Source organism: Phyllobates terribilis, unplaced genomic scaffold, assembly GCF_046119375.1.
Source record: "Phyllobates terribilis strain yellow unplaced genomic scaffold, ASM4611937v1 Scaffold_7__3_contigs__length_470593459, whole genome shotgun sequence".
NCBI lineage: Eukaryota > Metazoa > Chordata > Amphibia > Anura > Dendrobatidae > Phyllobates > Phyllobates terribilis.
In genome coordinates, this window is record NW_027362767.1 from 320,008,531 (window position 1) to 320,027,745 (window position 19,215).

General features: G+C 44.3%; 1 protein-coding gene across 1 annotated transcript in view; it reads right to left on the bottom strand.

Annotated features, from left to right (window-relative positions):
• CAPN6 (calpain 6) overlaps positions 1–19,215 on the bottom strand; it is a 142,746-nt gene that overhangs the window by 7,887 nt on the left and 115,644 nt on the right. The window contains exons 8-11 of the mRNA XM_073641134.1: positions 17,821–18,016; positions 4,530–4,652; positions 3,113–3,315; positions 141–262 (exon numbers count right to left, since the gene is read on the bottom strand). Of these exons, the coding sequence (XP_073497235.1) occupies positions 141–262; positions 3,113–3,315; positions 4,530–4,652; positions 17,821–18,016 (644 nt within the window). The remainder of the gene's footprint in view (positions 1–140; positions 263–3,112; positions 3,316–4,529; positions 4,653–17,820; positions 18,017–19,215) is intronic.

The window sequence follows — 19,215 nt, forward strand, 5'->3', positions numbered from 1 at the left end:
TGTTGGTTCTGGACAACCCCTTTAAACTATAGTTTATTGATATGGAATCTGTGGAGGGGATAAATGAGTGTGATTTTTAATTGCAATCTAAGTTTTGTAAACTTGTGACTTGTGATTTGATGTTTATTTCCCCATATTACCTTCTGCTTTCCCCTGTGGGTCTACTCCTTCTATGCTCCGCACCAGCACTTGACTGACTCTTTTTGGATATCCCAACAAGAAGTTCCAGCAGGTTACACTGGGCTTATCCTGGAGCAGCTCCCTGCGGAGGTCATCAGATAACATGTGAGAGGAAGCTACAAACCACTCATCACTTTACTGAGGCCGTTAGTTAGAACAGTTGTTCTTGGTGTCAAAACATCTATTTATAATATTAAGTTATTATAAAAATATAATCATATAACAATTCATTATTATAACAATAATTATTTGTTATTATAACAAGATAACATTAATTTATATAACAAATGTGAAACTCTACGTGCCATATCTTTTAAACCCTTTACATATTCATAGATTTATAATTGGGATTATTGCAAGGTGGCACTAAATGTGTCGAAGTGACTCTAATGAATATTTATACAGGTGACTACAGTGTTGTTGTTGTTTTTTTTTATTATTTTGTTTTTGGCTAAAAGTAAACAAAATTATTCTGCAGTACTGTTGGTCACCACAAGGTGACGCAGCATCCTTGTGCTAAACCTGTGGTTAATGTAAATGTCACAATCGCAGTCTCTGTACAGAATATATCATAGTTTTGTATAGTGGATGTATGAAAATATGCAAACATGAAAATAATGTTGAATATATAAGGGATGAACAATCTTGCTTGACGCAGAATGAGCGTTTACAAGAATATCCGCGGATATAACACAAGGTCATTAACAAGAGCTAGAGCCATTGTGGCTGAGAAATCCATTTGAGACCACGTATTGTAAAGTATACAGAGATATACAAAAAGTTATTGAGGTTTAGCACCCAAAAACAGCACTAATTATATAGATGAACTGTAATTACTATTATACAACAATAAATATATCACTAGAAGAAGATGACAAAATATTGGCCAGAATCTGTAAAAGTTGCAGTTTTGTAGCAATAAGGGCAACCTCTTTGGATAACATTTTATCCTCCAGCCTGTGCTGTGATAATAGTCTGGAGGTGACTTTGAAAAATAACGGATTTTGCTGATCTGCTTTATGTGGTTCCATCAAAAATCCACAAATTTTATGTCTTTCTATACATGTATCAATTATCCAACTAGATCATACATCAACTATAATTCTTCAAGTGTAACAAACAATACATCAATGCACTGCACATAAACTCAAAATACACCTTGGAGAGCCCTTCAGAGCAGAACGATTACAGGAATATCTCTGGGGCTCCAAAACTTCAGTGATGTGTATGCTGGTAACCTTAAAGCACACCTGTCAGCAGGATTGTGCTCAGTAAACTACATACACTGTCAGGTGGGCGACATTACATTGATTAATATGATAACTTGGTTGATGAAATCCATCCTGTGGTTCTTGTGTAATCTTTTAATTTCAGTTTGGAGATAATGATATGCTCGTGCGCTTCGGGGCAGCCTGTGGGGGCGCTCTATCTGGTGCTCTGCTTACATATTCATCTGTATGCTCTTATGATAGCTCACTGTGCCTTCACTGACCTGCCTCCTATTTTACAGAATGCATCTAGTAGTGTGGGGCTAGGTAAAATAGGAGGCAGGTCACTTAATGATCAGTGACCTGTCATAAGAGCATACAGATGAATATATAAGCAGAGCACCAGATAGAGTGCCTCCCACAGGCCGCCCTGAAGCACGAGCATATCATTATCTCCAAACTCAAAGTAAAGATTACACAAGAACCACAGGACGGATTTCATCAACCAAGGTATCATTTTAGTCAGTGTAACGGTGCCCACCTGACAGTGTATGTGGTTTACTGAGCACAATCTTGCTCACAGGTGTGATTTTAAGGGGTTGCCCACTAATAGGACAACCCCCTTCTTAATCCCTATGTTTCCTTGTTGTAAAATAATAACACTTATACTCTCCTCTGGCACCGGTGCCATTCCAGCGGTGGGGGCACTAGTTCTCCCAGGGATCGTATAACATTATGTCAAGCAATTCCTGGGGCCAATAAGCACTGGCTTCACTCTTCTCGCCTTCAGACAAATCAAGACATCCAGAGGAAGTGAGAGCTGCTGCTGCCCTCTTACTTCCGTTGGTTGTCAGTTACTTACGTAGGAGAGGAAAGTGAAGCCAACACTTATTGGCTGCAGCGATCACCAGGAGAGCGAGTGCAGACACCATTGAAACGGCGCCAGCACCAGAGATGATTATAAGGGTTATTATTTTACTGGGGGAGAAACATGGGAATTGAGAAGGGGTTGTCTGAGTAGTGGACAACCCCTTGAACTACCTCCTTGAAACAAGATCCCCAATTGGACCTAATCTGCTGACCGATGATTTAATTTCTCTAGTTTCTTCATTAGTCTGCTACTTTATGCGTGAGTATATACTTCTAGAGTTTGATATTGGAAATGCACAATATCTTTTTACATTACAAAATGTATTTTTTATTTTAATCAACCCTCCCTCTTTTCACAGTCTAAAAATAAAAACCAGAAAATAATAATAATAATAAAAAAATCTGGTATTGCCACATCCGTAAAAGTCTGATCTGTCAAATTATAATGTCAATTAACCTGATCGGTAAATGTAGTAACAAGAAAAAAAGCAAAGCTCCAGAATTGCGGGTTTTTTTTTATCATCGGAACACTGAAGAAAAAAGTATTTAAAATAAGAAGCATTCAAAATATATCTACCCCAAAATTGTATCATTAAAAACATCAGTTTGCCTTGCAAAAAAACAAGCCCTCACATGCCTCCATTGGCAGAAAAATGAAAATGTTACAGGTGCAAGCTGCTGCAGGGAGAAAATAACTTCATTATCTCCCTGCAGCTGCACTTTAAAGGGAACTTACCTGCAAATAAATACGACTTTATTTTTTTTTGGACAGGTTCTCTTTATCTTTTCTATAGGACTGCTGGAGAACTCTTTCACTTTAAACATGGTAATGAGAACCTTTTGGGTAGTACTACCTGAAATTGGACGACACATCAGTAAAGATTCTGAGGTTGAATTCACAGGTAATTCCAGCCTGAAATGTTGTAGGGATAATGATGTATCTTCCTTTCTTCAATACCTTCTTCAAGAAAATAGACCTGAGATTCATGTATGGGGAAGATGCAGCTCTTTCCTGTCCTTGGAGCTTGTGGATTCTATATAATCTATTCTGTTCCACCTATGGAAAAACTGCAATAAATTATTTTTAAAAACTGCACTATATAATATAACGTAACACAAGTGCTCCTAGTGAGTGCCCCCTTAATGGAAAACATGCAGGAAAATCTTCATAGAAAGGATTGGGGTCACTGTACATGCACTGCCGGTGAGGTGTAAGAGGTCAATCTGATATCACATGATTTGTCTCACTTTGTATCGTTGTCGGGAAGACATTTGCCCAGTACTGTGCACCAAATCATAAGAAAAAAATCAGAGTATACTCATCTGAAAAGAATCTTTTAGCAGATCTTGCTATGTATTCTGAGAGCAGAATAATGTAGGAGCCCAGAGCCTGATTCCAGGGATGTGTCAATTACTAGTCTGTGTGCTGTAGTTTCAATAAAATCATTGTTTTATCATTGCTGGATGTCCTGTGCAAGCCAGTCCACCTAATCTGTGTAACCCGCCCCCACCACTGATTGGCAGCTACTTGTGTACATTATAAGCAAACTGCCAATCAAGTTTGAGTGGAGTTACACAGAGCTCAATATTCATAGCACTGCCATATCTAAAACTGGGATTCTATCTAAACTGCACCAAGCAGACCAGTAAATGCTACCTTGCTGGAATTTGGTCCCTGCCCCTGCATCATGCTGTTCTCAGATTCCAAAGCAAAATCCAGCTGACCAAATCCCTTTAATGCACAAGTTTCATTTGGCAGCAGACTACAGACTGCTTATTTACAGTAGCCTGTATTATGTTTACGGAGCAGCAGATTCAGGCTGCCATGAAATAAGAATTGAAAAATTGTGCTGTAGCTTCTGTGATCTAAAGTCAGAATGCTTTTGCATTTAGAAGAAGGGATTCCAGTGATCTGTGTATGATCTGGAGATTGTCGATGCGTCCGTGTTTCTCTAATACAAACATGCAGCATTTTAGGACAGCAATAAGTGCGGTTTCATTGCTTCACTGATTTCATAAGTGTAATTTTTCCATTACATGTAGTTCCTATAGTCCGGCACCATGTTACACAATATTCCAGATTAGAGTGATACGCTATATACCCACACGTCTATAACATGCGGTGAGCTGGCTCTGACACTTCCATGCTCTATAATACATGATTACTGTTATTTTTTCTTATGTGTTTTTTTCTACTGTCAGAACTATTCAAGAGATTCTCATCAGATTGTGTCACATATATAAATACAGAAAGGGCTTTATGTTTTCTACCCTGAGAATTTCAAAGCCGATAATAAAATGGTCTCCTTTTCCGGATTTCTTGTATAGTCGCTGATCCTCTTGTTGCAGAGAAACCAGCACCTCATCCTCTTCCTTCTTTACCTCAAAGATGAACTGAAAAATAAAATCGGAAGAACAAGGTATAGTGCGTCTTCCAAAAAATGATAATATGTGTACATTGTCCACCTACATACAGGGGCCACCTCCGAGGCCAAGTTACTCTTTTACTATTGTACTGTCTGTAACAGTTCAGAATCTCTGCACTCACTGAAAATATATAAGGGTATGTTCCCAAGATCAGGAGCTGCTGCAGCCCTGACGCTGCAGGACAGCCGCGCGTCTTCCGCCCTCATTTTGCAAATGAGCGGCCGCAATTTTTTTTTTTCACATGCGGACTTTCCTTATTGATGCACGTCTATGAGGAAACCATACATGCGGATCCGCAAGAGAAATTGACATGCTGCGGATCTGAAAGACGCGCCGCATGTCAGTTTCCGCAGGTGATCCGCAGGTGCACAGAGACTGTAAGGACTTTGAATATTTTTTATTACATTTTGGCCATTTTTCCTCTCTTTCAAGATGGTGTCTTTTGTCTCATGTGCCCCTTGTCTTCCTGCTTTATAACTCCACCACAGCCTCTAGTCAGTGCTAGAGTATTCTGCCTGTGACCTGTTCCTGGTGGTTTCCTAGTTTCCTGCTCTCCCCTGCAAACCTGTGTGGATCTCCTGTTACCTGCTCTCAGAGATTCTTCTGCATTCACTTGTTACCAACATTCCTCCTTCTCCTGGCTGCTCTTGCTGCTTCCTCTGAGCCTCAGTCCTCACCTGAATTTTGCTAACAAGTAAGCTGGTTTCTGCTCTGACTCACCTTCATTAGATAGTGCAGCACAGACCCGTGCTCTGCAACTATCAGGGACTTCCTACCCAGGCCTCCCTGGATTATCTAATATATATTGTATGGACTTCCTTGCATCTATATATATATTTGTGTATGGACTTGATAAAGACTTACTTGTTTTCTAGCATCCTCTAGAGTGAACTGTGCTTTACAGACTGCTCTGCTGATTGCATTACCCCCTGAGTGTTTATGGACTTTGAGTTTTTGTCTGCGCTTGTTTGAAACACCGTGTGTTTACTATATAAACTTTGACACCTATAAACTGTGTTCTGTAGTATCTTTGTTCCACGCAAAGAGACTCCTGTGGTATCCATTATAATTATTACAGAGACCCATAGTGGACATGAGATTTCTAGAAATCCCATTCACTATGCTGTGACATCTGGACGCTGCGGGTTTGACAATACATATGCAGCGTCAAAACCGCAGTAAATCCTAAACGTGGGCACATACCCTAAGGGTTATGAAACTTCTGAGCTTCTCACTGATGTAGCAGAATACTCAGAACACTTATTAGGACCCTCTGATAATTCTTTAGCAGCAGGCACAGTATTGTGGACTGGGGGGAACTGATGCTCCTCAGTGCAGTAGATCCTAATTGTAGGTAGTCTCCTCCTTTCAGGAAAAAGTAACGAGGAAAGATGGAGCCTCCAATGGAGGAAAACTATTGTAAAATAACTTTTGGAGTTAAAGTGTGAGCAGTAATGACTAATGATTAGTGATGAGCTAACGTGCTTGCCACTGCTCGGTACTTGCCTGAGCATCACTGTGCTCGACAAGCTCGGCGAGTATTTCCGGGTTGCTCCAGCAGGAACTCTGGTCCCCTCCCTGCATGTTTAGCGCTCCTTAGAGAGATAATGAACATGCAAGGATTGCCTGCCATGCACTGTAATGCGGTAGCCATGTTGGTTGTGGGCATTACAGTGATTTGCTGGCTGCATAGCATCATCAGGTCTATATAAGACCTGGCGCCGCCATGCTCTCCCCGGAATCAGGCAGAGTAGGGAGAGGTGCTGCTGCGTCATGGAGAGATTTGCTTGTTTATAGTTAGTATAGGTATTCCACTATATATATCTATATATATATATATCTATATCTATATATATATATATATATATATATATATATCCAACTGAACTAACAGTCCTTCTGAGGACTAATCCAGCTGCATATATTCAGTAGTGATAGCAGGAGTTAGGCAGGCAGGGTATGTGGCAGACTGCAGTGTATGATAAAGCACAAGAGGGTCCATTGAACGTCCTGTCTGCTGCTGCTGTAATAATTACATTAATTGTAGACATAGCTCCAGATATCAGGGGCCAGGGCCCATTTTTTTATCTTAATCCTGGTTATTTGCTTAAAAAGCAATCCAGAGTACACAATTTTTCTGCTCCATTTGCTTGTTCTCACTGCAGAATAAAGCCAGATCTGTTCCATATTTCAGCGATAAAAATCCAGAAATTTGAACTGAACGTGGAAAATATTGGCATCCTTTTCCATTCTGTTGCAGTGTGTCGGTCAAGCTATTCACACTACGTCTCTGTGTAAAATAATATTAGTAAATTACAGGCCTGCTATTTAAAACTGTGGTTCTCTGTCAGACATATCACCTATAACAGTGTTCCAAAATCAGCCATTTCTTCTATTTTCATTTTGTTGCAGTGTGTCGGTCAAGCTATTCACACTAGGTGTCTGTGAAGAATAGTATTAGTAAATTACAGGCCTGCTATTTAAAATCGTGATTCTCTGTCAGATGTAAGACATATAACTGCGTTCCAAAATCAGCCATTTCTCGTGAACATGGAAAATATTGTCCTCCATTAAAAATGGTCAAGGTGTGTGGCAAGGGACGGGGAAGTGGACGTCATGGTGCATGCAGAGGCTGAGGTCGTAGGCAAGCTGAAATTGTGCCACAACAAACACCCACGTCTTGTCGCTCGACCTTCCTGTCCCAATTACTAGGGAACTGCAGACACCACTATTGAACCCAGAACAGTGTCAAAAAGTTGTTGGTTGGATAGCAGATAATTCTTCCAGTCACTTTGTCACCACCACCCTGTCTTCCACACGATCAAGTCTCAGTACCCGTGAGTCTGGACCGCATATTCCTCACCCTGATCCTCCTTCCTCCCACCATGCCGAGTGCCCGGAGACAACCGATCCCACACTTGGATACTCAAAAGAGCTGTTCACTTTTCCATTTGCAGATTCGGGCCTCTCGTCTGGCCAGCTTCAAGCGATTCAAGAGGAGAACGCGTGTAGTGATGCCCAAATATTGGAGACGCCACGGACACACAAAGGCGATGGTGGGAAAGTGCAATTACTGTTGCAAGAGGTGGATAATGATGAGACACAATTGGCAGAAAGTCAGGAGGGGGACCAGGGTGCGGAAGTGGAAGACGAGGTGGTGAATAACATAGTAACTGACCCAACCTGGCACGAGGACATGCAGGGGGAGGGAGGCGTAGCACCACAACAGACAGGAAGAAGCAGTGTCGTGGCCACAGACACAAGGCTGGAAAGCGTTCCTCATAACGCCAACATGACAGAAGTTGCCAGTACAACTGTTAGGTCTTCCCAAGTCTGGTTATTTTATAAAGACTCTGCCAATAATCCAAAAAAAGGCAATTTGCACCACCTGCCAGGCCAGCATCAGCAGGGGTAGCAAAACTAGCAGCCTGACCACCACCAGCATGATCAGGCACATGGCAGCAAAGCACCCGACTAAGTGGGCCAAACCCCAGGGTCCAGAAACAGTGTCTGCGCGTTACACCACTGCTTGTTCAGCTGTTGTGCGTGCACGCCAATCCCCTGTCCATGGCGCATGCCAAGATGCCTCCCGCCCTGCACCTGTCATTGAACCCTCTCAACAAGCACATCCTTGTCCCAGTGCAGCGTTAAGTTGTCCCTACCCCAGTCCTTGGAATGCAAGCACAAATAAGCAGCCAACGCCCCACAGGCCAAACTACTAAATTTGCACATTTCGCGAATGCTTGCTAAAATGCTTGGGTGACAAACCGCACAACGCTGAAGAGTTGTGGACAGCTCTGAAAGAGCAGGCAGATCTGTGGCTGACACCGCTGACCTTACAGCCAGGCATGGTCGTGTGTGACAATGGCCGGAACTTGGTGGCGGCTCTGAGTTGAGGCGAGCTCACACACGTACAATGCCTGGCCCATGTGCTTAACCTCGTGGTTCAGTGGTTACTTAAAACCTACCTGGATCTGCCAGATCTGCTTGTCAGAGTACGCCGCCTGTCTGCCCATTTTAGAAAGTCAGCTACAGCTTCCGCCGCCCTTGCCGTGCATCAGCAGCGTTTGCAGGTTCCAGCTTCCAACTGATCTGCGATGTCCCCACGCATTGGAACTCTACATAGCAGATGTTGGTAAGGATTTGTGAGCAGAAGAGGGCAGTTGTTGACTACCAGCATCAACAAGGCCGTCGGTATTCAGTTCAGACTCCACACATAAGACTTCAGAAGTGGACATGGATGTCAGACATATGTACCATCCTCCAAAACTTTGAGGACTCCACCAAAATGGTGAGCAGCGATGACGCCATAATTAGCGTCACCATCCCGCTTCTCTGTCTTCTCAAAGACTCTCTGCTCACAATCAAAGAGGATGCATTGCAGGCAGAGCATGATGAGATGGAGCAAGGAACCATACAGGGTGATTACACACAGCCCAGCCTCATCTCATCCCAACGTGGATTGGGTGACAATGAGGAGGAGGAGGAAGAACAGGAGCTAGTTTCATGCGCTATGGACTGTACTACCTGCACAACTGTCATACCGTCTGTTCAGCATGGATGGCCTGAGGACAGAGATGAGGAGGAGGAGAGCATGGTCACTCGTCCTCTTGGTGACGACACGGAAGTCTTGCCTGTTAGCAGTCTGGCATGCATGGCTGAGTTTGTTACAATGCCTTTCCCATAACCCTCGCATTCTCAAAATTTTGGGTGACAGTCATTACTGGTTGGTGACACTTCTAGACTCGCGTTACAAGGAGAACTTTCTGTCTCTTATTCCCACGCAGGACAGGCCTAATAAAATGGGGCAGTACGAGAAGGCCCTTGTTGCGGAATTATTTAAAAAATTCCCATCTGAAAACGCTGGCGGCAGAGGTCACAGTTCATTGGACAACCAAGGAGTACAGGCGAGAGTGACACAAATGCAATCCAGCAGAGTCAGGGGAGCACTGTCAAAGTTCTGGGACCGTTTTCTCAGACCCTCCCATCGCACAGGCCCTGAGGCGCGTGGTACTCTCCCAAGGAGGGAAAAGTTTCCGAAGATGGTGAGGGAGTACGTTGCTGACCGTACCAATGTCCTTCATGATTTTTCTGTGCCTTATAAATATTGGGTATCCAAGCTGGACACGTGGAATGAACCGGCTCTATACGCCTTGGAGGTCCTGGCCTGCCTTGCCGCTAGCGTTTTGTCAGAGCGGGTTTTTAGTGCCGCTGGTGCAATTATAACTGATAGGCGCATCCGCCTGTCAACTGAAAATGCTGACAGGCTAACTCTTATAAAAATGAACAAACGCTGGATTGGGCCAGACTTCTCAACACCACCGAATGATAACATAAACTCAAATACAGTGTCTTTTTTTTGGAAGGTCTAACTCTATTCCCATGCACCTCTGTCTTCACATCCAGACATGGGTATACGCTTCCTGATTTTGTCTACTTGCTCTTCTCCTCCTCCTTCTTTGCATCCTCATCATCCACCACCATATCACCACAATATGTTCCATATCAACATATCTACGTCTCTTGCAAGGGATATTGGAGTTCCTCCAAATTTTTATCAGCCGTTGCTTCACTGCATAGGCAAACAGTATGGGAGACACACTTCCTAATAATGGGAACATTGTTTTCAGGAGGCCCTCAGACCTCTATGTCTCTTGCAAGGGGCATTGGAATTCCTCCAAATTTTTGACAGCCATTGCAGTCACTGCATAGGCAAACAGTATGGGAGACCCTCTCCTTTTTAATGGGAATATGTCAATATGTCGTTACTGAGGCCCACCTGTATGTGTCTTTAAATTGTTAGTGAGGTTTTTCCTAAATTTTGGCAGCCGTTGGACTCACTGCGTACCCTATAACTGGATAGCAGACCCTCTCCTTTCTAATGGGAACATGTCGTTACTGTGGCCCAGCTCTATGTGTCTTTAAAGTGTTAGTGGGGTTTTCCCAAATTTTGGCAGCCCTTGCAGTCACTGCATACGCAATAACAGTATAGGAGACCCACTCGTTAAAAATGGGAACAACAAAGCATAGCCGGCTGATGGCTCTCTAACAATAGCGAGGGTTGATTGCTGGCCCTTTAAGAATAATGAGGGCCATAGTAAGGGCCGCCTGATGACCCTATAAAAATAGGCTTTGTGACTTTCAGAGTCCCTCCTTCATAAATGAAACAGGAGGTGTCTGATGTGTCACACACCACATGGCCAGATAAGGTTGTAAAATGTTAAAATGACATTTCCTGGTGAATTCATTCGTCTTGGTTGAAAGCAATGCAAAAGTGCAAAAACGCATCAAAAACGCAACATGTGAACATAGCCCAAGGTATGGAGGAGTATTTTTGGTTTTGGTTATTTATTTTGCCTTATATACAAGTCATTACCCTGGAAAGGATGTTCCTTAGCATATTTCCCAGGAAAATCCATTGTAGTTTAGTTTTTGTATGTTTTTTTTGTGAGTCTGTAAAAGTGGTATAATACCTGACAACATTGTTGACAGCGGAGACCTGGGAGTCAGAGATGCTTCCAGGGGTCTTCCCCATGCTGTTCCCATTTCATCTGAGCACTGTTCCCATCAATTTGGGCAATTTTAGGCCCTCTGCAGACCGCCGGGGGGAGTCGCAGGAAAAATGTTCGAGTTTCCCATGGACTTACATTGGGCTCGCTACTCGGACCGAGCACTTGAGCATTCTAATTTGCTCGACTCGAATGCGTATCCGAGCATTTTAGTGCTCGCTCATCACTACTAATGATTGGAAAGTCAGCTGGAATGATAATTACCTGTATGTGAAGGCAGTGGAAAGAACAGTTATGCTTTGTGTACTTAAAAGGGGAAAAAAAAGCAAAAGAATAACCAACATCAAGATGGATAGTTTAGGATCACAAATTTAGAGAACTTGTCATCAAATCAAAAGCGGTCAGTTTTTGCTCTTATCTTATTTTAATTCCATCATACGGTTAGATATATATATATATATGTAGCACCCCGAGGGCTCGGCTGCTACAGGGGTATTGCACCTCAGACCAGAGGTGTGATATTCCACTCCCGGGTAAGGATGGAGTGTGGACTAGGGCTCGTTTAGCTGCATGCACCACACACACCCCATTTCCGAGGGACAGGTCAATGGTGCTCCCACTAGACAGAAGTGCAGGCACGACAGCATCTGTCCCTGGCTGGAGTGGGGCGGGGGGTGGAATACCCAGTGGTGTAGGAGCAGATAGGGGTGGGTCTCTGGGCATAGGTAGGAGCCCATTGGTTGCTAATCACCTGGGCTCGGGTGTTAGAAGGAGGTATATAAGGTGGGCACCATCTTAGAAGTTGAGCCAGTTCAGAGAGGAGTTCAGCCAGAGAAAGCTGACAGGGAGCTGTGGCTCAGTCTGGGCCCAGCTCCAGAGGCAGGCTTGGAGTGGAGGCCAGAAACAGCAGAAAGAGAGAGGAGAAGGAACGGAAAGGAAAGTAAGAAAGGAACTGGAACAGAGGAGAAAGGAATCAAGGAACACAGAGAAAGGCCCAGAGACACGAGGACAGAAGGAACCCCATATGCCCAGGAGATACAGGGTGAAGGGTTGGCAGAACAGGGTACCGGAACCCAAATTGGTGGAGGCAACAGATTCCTCAGCCAAAGACCGGAGGTTGTTACCACATCTTGGTGCGACCCCTCACTACATCCACCAGGAAAGCATACCGCATAGGGTCAGGGAAACCGGAGATAGGTTTCGCCAAGAGAAGGCCCGAGGGAGCTGGACAAAGGTGGGTCACTGGTGGGGACGGCCAGAGAAAGGAAAAGAAGGGAGCCCTGTGCCACGCTCTGGAATTGCCTGGGAGTTGGTCGAGTCCCTTGCCTGGTGAACGCAGCACGGCTCCGGCAGTCCCTCATGTGCACAAGTGACCAGAATAACAACTGTGAGTAAAGCATTGGAAACTGCAATTACAAGTCTCTGTGTTTCATCGCCGCACCAGCACCATCAATACTGGGACGCTCACACCATCACTACCATCATTCACTCTAGCTGCCCTGAGGCAATACTTCTCCCGTGGGGAGTCATCCCATTCTTGGCTGCGCATACAACATCAGCCTCAGCGGTCTGCAGCGCAGCGGCGGTCCCCCCACTGACCGCAATCCACGGGTGGCGTAGTTGGACAATTACAATACCAATAGACTGCCACTGGTTTGACCACCCTGGGCACGGATCGGGTCGCCGCCACACGGAGACTACAACCCCCAGCATCTTACAGAAGGCCCGGCTCCGGGTATCCCCCTGCACAACACTGGCCCAGGGGGTGCGTCATATATATATATATATACAGTACAGACCAAAAGTTTGGACACACATTCTCATTTACAGATTTTTCTGTATTTTCATGACTATGAAAATTGTACATTCACACTAAAGGCATCAAAACTATGAACTAACACATGTGGAATTATATACTTAACAAAAAAGTGTGAAACAACTGAAAATATGTCTTATATTCTAGGTTCTTCAAAGTAGCCACCTTTTGCTTTGATGACTGCTTTGCACACTCTTGGCATTCTCTTGATGAGCTTCAAGAGGTAGCCACAGGAAATGGTCTTTCAACAATCTTGAAGGAGTTCCCAGAGATGCTTAGCACTTGTTGGCCCTTTTGCCTTCACTCTGCGGCCAACTCACCCCAAACCATCTCGATTGGGTTCAGGTCTGGTGACTGTGGAGGCCAGGTCATCTGGCGTAGCACCCCATCACTCTCCTTTTTGGTAAAATAGCCCTTACACAGCCTGGAGGTGTGTTTGGGGTCATTGTCCTGTGGAAAAATAAATGATGGTTCAACTAAACGCATACCGGATGGAATAGCATGCCGCTGCAAGATGTTGTGGTAGCCATGCTGGTTTAGTATGCCTTCAATTTTGAATAAATCCCTAACAGTGTCACCAGCAAAGCACCCCCACACCATCACACCTCCTCCTCCATGCTTCACGGTGGGAACCAGGCATGTAGAGTCCATCCGTTCACCTTTTCTGCATCGCACAAAGACACGGTGGTTTGAACCAAAGATCTCAAATTTGGACTCATCAGACCAAAGCACAGATTTCCACTGGTCTGATGTCCATTCCTTGTGTTCTTTAGCCCAAACAAGTCTCTTCTGCTTGTTGCCTGTCCTTACCAGTGGTTTCCTAGCAGCTATTTTGCCATGAAGGCCTGCTGCACGAAGTCTCCTCTTAACAGTTGTTGAAGAGATGTGTCTGCTGCTAGAACTCTGTGTGGCATTGACCTGGTCTCTAATCTGAGCTGCTGTTAACCTGCGATTTCTGAGGCTGGTGACTCGGATAAACTTATCCTCAGAAGCAGAGGTGACTCTTGGTCTTCCTTTCCTGGGGCGGTCCTCATATGAGCCAGTTTCTTTGTAGCGCTTGATGGTTTTTGCAACTGCACTTGTGGACACTTTCAAAGTTTGCCCAATTTTTCGGACTGACTGACCTTCATTTCTTAAAGTAATGATGGCCACTCGTTTTTCTTTACTTAGCTGCTTTTTTCTTGACATAATACAAATTCTAACAGTCTATTCAGTAGGACTATCAGGTGCATATCCACCTGACTTCTGCACAACACAACTGATGGTCCCAACCCATTTATAAGGCAAGAAATCCCACTTATTAAACCTGACAGGGCACACCTGTGAAGTGAAAATAATTTCCGGTGACTACCTCTTGCAGCTCATCAAGAAAATGCCAAGAGTGTGCAAAGCAGTCATCAAAGCAAAAGGTGGCTACTTTGAAGAACCTAGAATATAAGACATATTTTCAGTTGTTTCACACTTTTTTGTTAAGTATATAATTCCACATGTGTTAATTCATAGTTTTGATGCCTTCAGTGTGAATGTACAATTTTCAAAGTCATGAAAATACAGAAAAATCTTTAAATGAGAAGGTGTGTCCAAACTTTTGGTCTGTACTGTATATATATATATATATATATATATATATATATATATATATATATATATACATACATACATACATTTTTTTTTAATTTAGGATTCATTTTTGTGCCCTTTGCCCCATTGGTAATCTAAAGATCTGCCCCTAGAATATTCAGTGAGACCATATAAATTAGCACAAAATAAAAAGGAGCGATATGGTGGATTAAAAAAAAAGTATTGGTAAAAAAACTATCAGAATACTCAGGAGAGCAGCAAGAATGAAATAAGAAAGAAAAAAACTGGCCACGTTTGACACGATTGAGAAGTCACAGGATCCAAACAGAAACATGGACCCGATTCATCAGAACAATTTTGCCAGAATTCTGGTACAAATTGTTTTGAAAAGTTGCAAAATTGTGGTGCAACTTGGAGTTGCGCAAAAGTATATTGTGACTTATGGCGTTTTCACTCCAGTTTTTCCCAGCTCCACCACAATGGGAAGGACAAGGGTGTGATGCCACTGCTGATCTAATTCACGATGAGCTGTCGGGTTTCCTACATCATAATTCTTACTCCAGTAAGGGACGTGCACCTCATCAGACGCTCCAGATTCAAGTGTCCATCTCTTCATAAATCAGGAGCTTCGACTCCAGCACACCCCTCATAAAGAAAATCGCTGGTCTTAATGAATTGGGACCAAAGACTTTTTGGAGAATACCATGAAAGCCGACATCTTATAATACTGTAGAATAATTACAATGCTGGCAATTTAGCTTTGGGATCTCATTATGTGAAAAATGTGTGTGTTCGTGAAAAAACACATACACACACACATACATGCTGAGGAGTCTAGATCGGAGTTGCTGGAGTGAGGGCCTCAAAAAATGACCTCCGCCGGGAGCAGTATTCAAATACATGGGCGGCGCCAGCAGTGACTGACTGAGAGAATCACACCCCTATGACTGACTGAGAGAATCACACCCCTATGACTGACTGAGAGAATCACACCCCTATGACTGAATGAGAGAATCACACCCCTATGACTGAATGAGAGAATCACACCCCTATCACTGAATGAGAGAATCACACCCCTATGACTGAATGAGAGAATCACACCCCTATGACTGAATGAGAGAATCACACCCCTATGACTGAATGAGAGAATCACACCCCTATGACTGAATGAGAGAATCACACCCCTATGACTGAATGAGAGAATCACACCCCTATGACTGAATGAGAGAATCACACCCCTATGACTGAATGAGAGAATCACACCCCTATGACTGACTGAGAGAATCACACCCCTATGACTGAATGAGAGAATCACACCCCTATGACTGAATGAGAGAATCACACCCCTATCACTGAATGAGAGAATCACACCCCTATCACTGAATGAGAGAATCACACCCCTATCACTGAATGAGAGAATCACACCCCTATGACTGAATGAGAGAATCACACCCCTATGACTGAATGAGAGAATCACACCCCTATGACTGAATGAGAGAATCATACCCCTATCACTGAATGAGAGAATCACACCCCTATGACTGAATGAGAGAATCACACCCCTATGACTGAATGAGAGAATCACACCCCTATGACTGAATGAGAGAATCACACCCCTATGACTGAATGAGAGAATCACACCCCTATCACTGAATGAGAGAATCACACCCCTATGACTGAATGAGAGAATCACACCCCTATGACTGAATGAGAGAATCACACCCCTATGACTGAATGAGAGAATCACACCCCTATGACTGAATGAGAGAATCACACCCCTATGACTGAATGAGAGAATCACACCCCTATGACTGAATGAGAGAATCACACCCCTATGACTGAATGAGAGAATCACACCCCTATGACTGACTGAGAGAATCACACCCCTATGACTGAATGAGAGAATCACACCCCTATGACTGAATGAGAGAATCACACCCCTATCACTGAATGAGAGAATCACACCCCTATCACTGAATGAGAGAATCACACCCCTATCACTGAATGAGAGAATCACACCCCTATGACTGAATGAGAGAATCACACCCCTATGACTGAATGAGAGAATCATACCCCTATCACTGAATGAGAGAATCACACCCCTATGACTGAATGAGAGAATCACACCCCTATGACTGAATGAGAGAATCACACCCCTATGACTGAATGAGAGAATCACACCCCTATGACTGAATGAGAGAATCACACCCCTATGACTGAATGAGAGAATCACACCCCTATGACTGACTGAGAGAATCACACCCCTATGACTGAATGAGAGAATCACACCCCTATGACTGAATGAGAGAATCACACCCCTATGACTGAATGAGAGAATCACACCCCTATCACTGAATGAGAGAACCACACCCCTATGACTGAATGAGAGAATCACACCCCTATCACTGAATGAGAGAATCACACCCCTATGACTGAATGAGAGAATCACACCCCTATGACTGAATGAGAGAATCACACCCCTATCACTGAATGAGAGAATCACACCCCTATGACTGAATGAGAGAATCACACCCCTATGACTGAATGAGAGAATCACACCCCTATGACTGAATGAGAGAATCATACCCCTATCACTGAATGAGAGAATCACACCCCTATGACTGAATGAGAGAATCACACCCCTATGACTGAATGAGAGAATCACACCCCTATCACTGAATGAGAGAATCACACCCCTATGACTGAATGAGAGAATCACACCCCTATCACTGAATGAGAGAATCACACCCCTATGACTGAATGAGAGAATCACACCCCTATCACTGAATGAGAGAATCACACCCCTATGACTGAATGAGAGAATCACACCCCTATGACTGAATGAGAGAATCACACCCCTATGACTGAATGAGAGAATCACACCCCTATGACTGAATGAGAGAATCACACCCCTATCACTGAATGAGAGAATCACACCCCTATGACTGAATGAGAGAATCACACCCCTATCACTGAATGAGAGAATCACACCCCTATGACTGAATACGGGCAGGTAGGACAAAGTGTATATAAAGTTATAAAATCATTATACTACCACTGATTTTAATGAAAAAAGCTTGCTAGTGATGCACATTGCATCACTAACAACGCTATGGGGGCAGTGTACATAGCAACTAGGACGTGACAGGTTCACTTTAAGCCTCAAGCAGATTACTAGAAAGACCCCTGCTACTATATTATAAGGTGTCTCTAACAGTTTTGCAGTCACCTGTGGATTCTGAAAAAATGTACTTTTATTATTGAAGCATCCTCCGGAGCGATTCAGCAGGGCATCAGTATTATCCGTCCATTTTCCGTGAGCCTCTCCCCTCTCCCATGTTTTGTGTTGGCTGAGATATGAAGTGTTAATCATCCGGCAGACGTCAGCATGAGTGAAGTTATTACACCAGTCCTCAAACGTCATCCTACAAGAAAGAGAACACCGCACAAACTTGGCATAAGATCACTGAGTGATGTGTGCACTCTCCACTAATGGAGCAGTAAGGCTATGTGCCCACGATGCAGAAATGCTCCGGATTTTTCCTGAGCGTTTCTGCATCTCCCTGGCAGAAAAAAACGCATGCGGATTGTACATGCGGATTGTACATGCGGATTGTACATGCGGATTGTACATGCGTTTTCCTGGAAGGGACAAGCGGATGTGAAGTGTTCTTCACATGCATTTCCGCATTCGGGTTGACAAGCGCTTTCCAAGCGATTTTAGCATCATTTGGAAAGTGCTTCACAACTTGGTCACACTATATAAATCCATGCAAACGGCATGGATTTATATAGTGTGACCGAAAGAATGGTAAAAAAGAAAAAAATAAATCTATATGACGCGCCCCCTGGGCCAGTGTTGTTTGGGGGATACCCGGAGCCGGATCAGATGGGGGTTGTAGTCTCCGAGTGGCGGTGACCCGGTCCGTGCCCAGGGTGTCAAGCTCAGTGTGTGGCAGTCCTTTTAGATGTTACTAGATGTTCTTTTATGTCGACTACGCCACCCGTTGATTTGCGGTCAATACGGCCGCCGCTGCAGCAGGGTCCGCTGAGGCTGGTGGTGTGTGTGCAGCTCAGGTAGTATAACCCCCAACGGGAGGGGTATAGCCTCAGGGGGTCAGGTGTAGAGGATGGTGGTTGTGGAGGTGCAGGGAGGATGGTAATGAGACTCAGAGTCGGGCTGTGCAGTTCAGGGTCTTTACTTACTGCTGTTGTTCTGGTCACTCCGGCCTTGAGTGACCGCCCGAGCCGTGCTGCGTCCACCAGGTCCTGGACTCGGCCAACACCCAAGAAATTCTGGAGCGTGATCCTGAGCTCCCTTTCTGACGTTCCTTCTCTCTCTGGCCTTCTCCACCAGGGATCCACCTAAGTCCGGCTCCCTCGGGCCTCTTGTTGGTAAACCCTTGTCTCTGGGTTCCCTGACCCTATTCCTGGTCTGCCTTCCGGGTGGATTTAATGGGTGGTCGTGGCAGATCCTGCCCACGACCTCCGGTCTCTGGCTGAGGATTAGTGCCCTCCACCAGCTTGGGATCCGGTACCCTTGTGCCAACTCTTCACCCTCTGGTCTAATTTTGGGATCTTGGAGTTCTCTCTTCTCCCCCTCTGGGTCCTTCTTTCTCCTCTC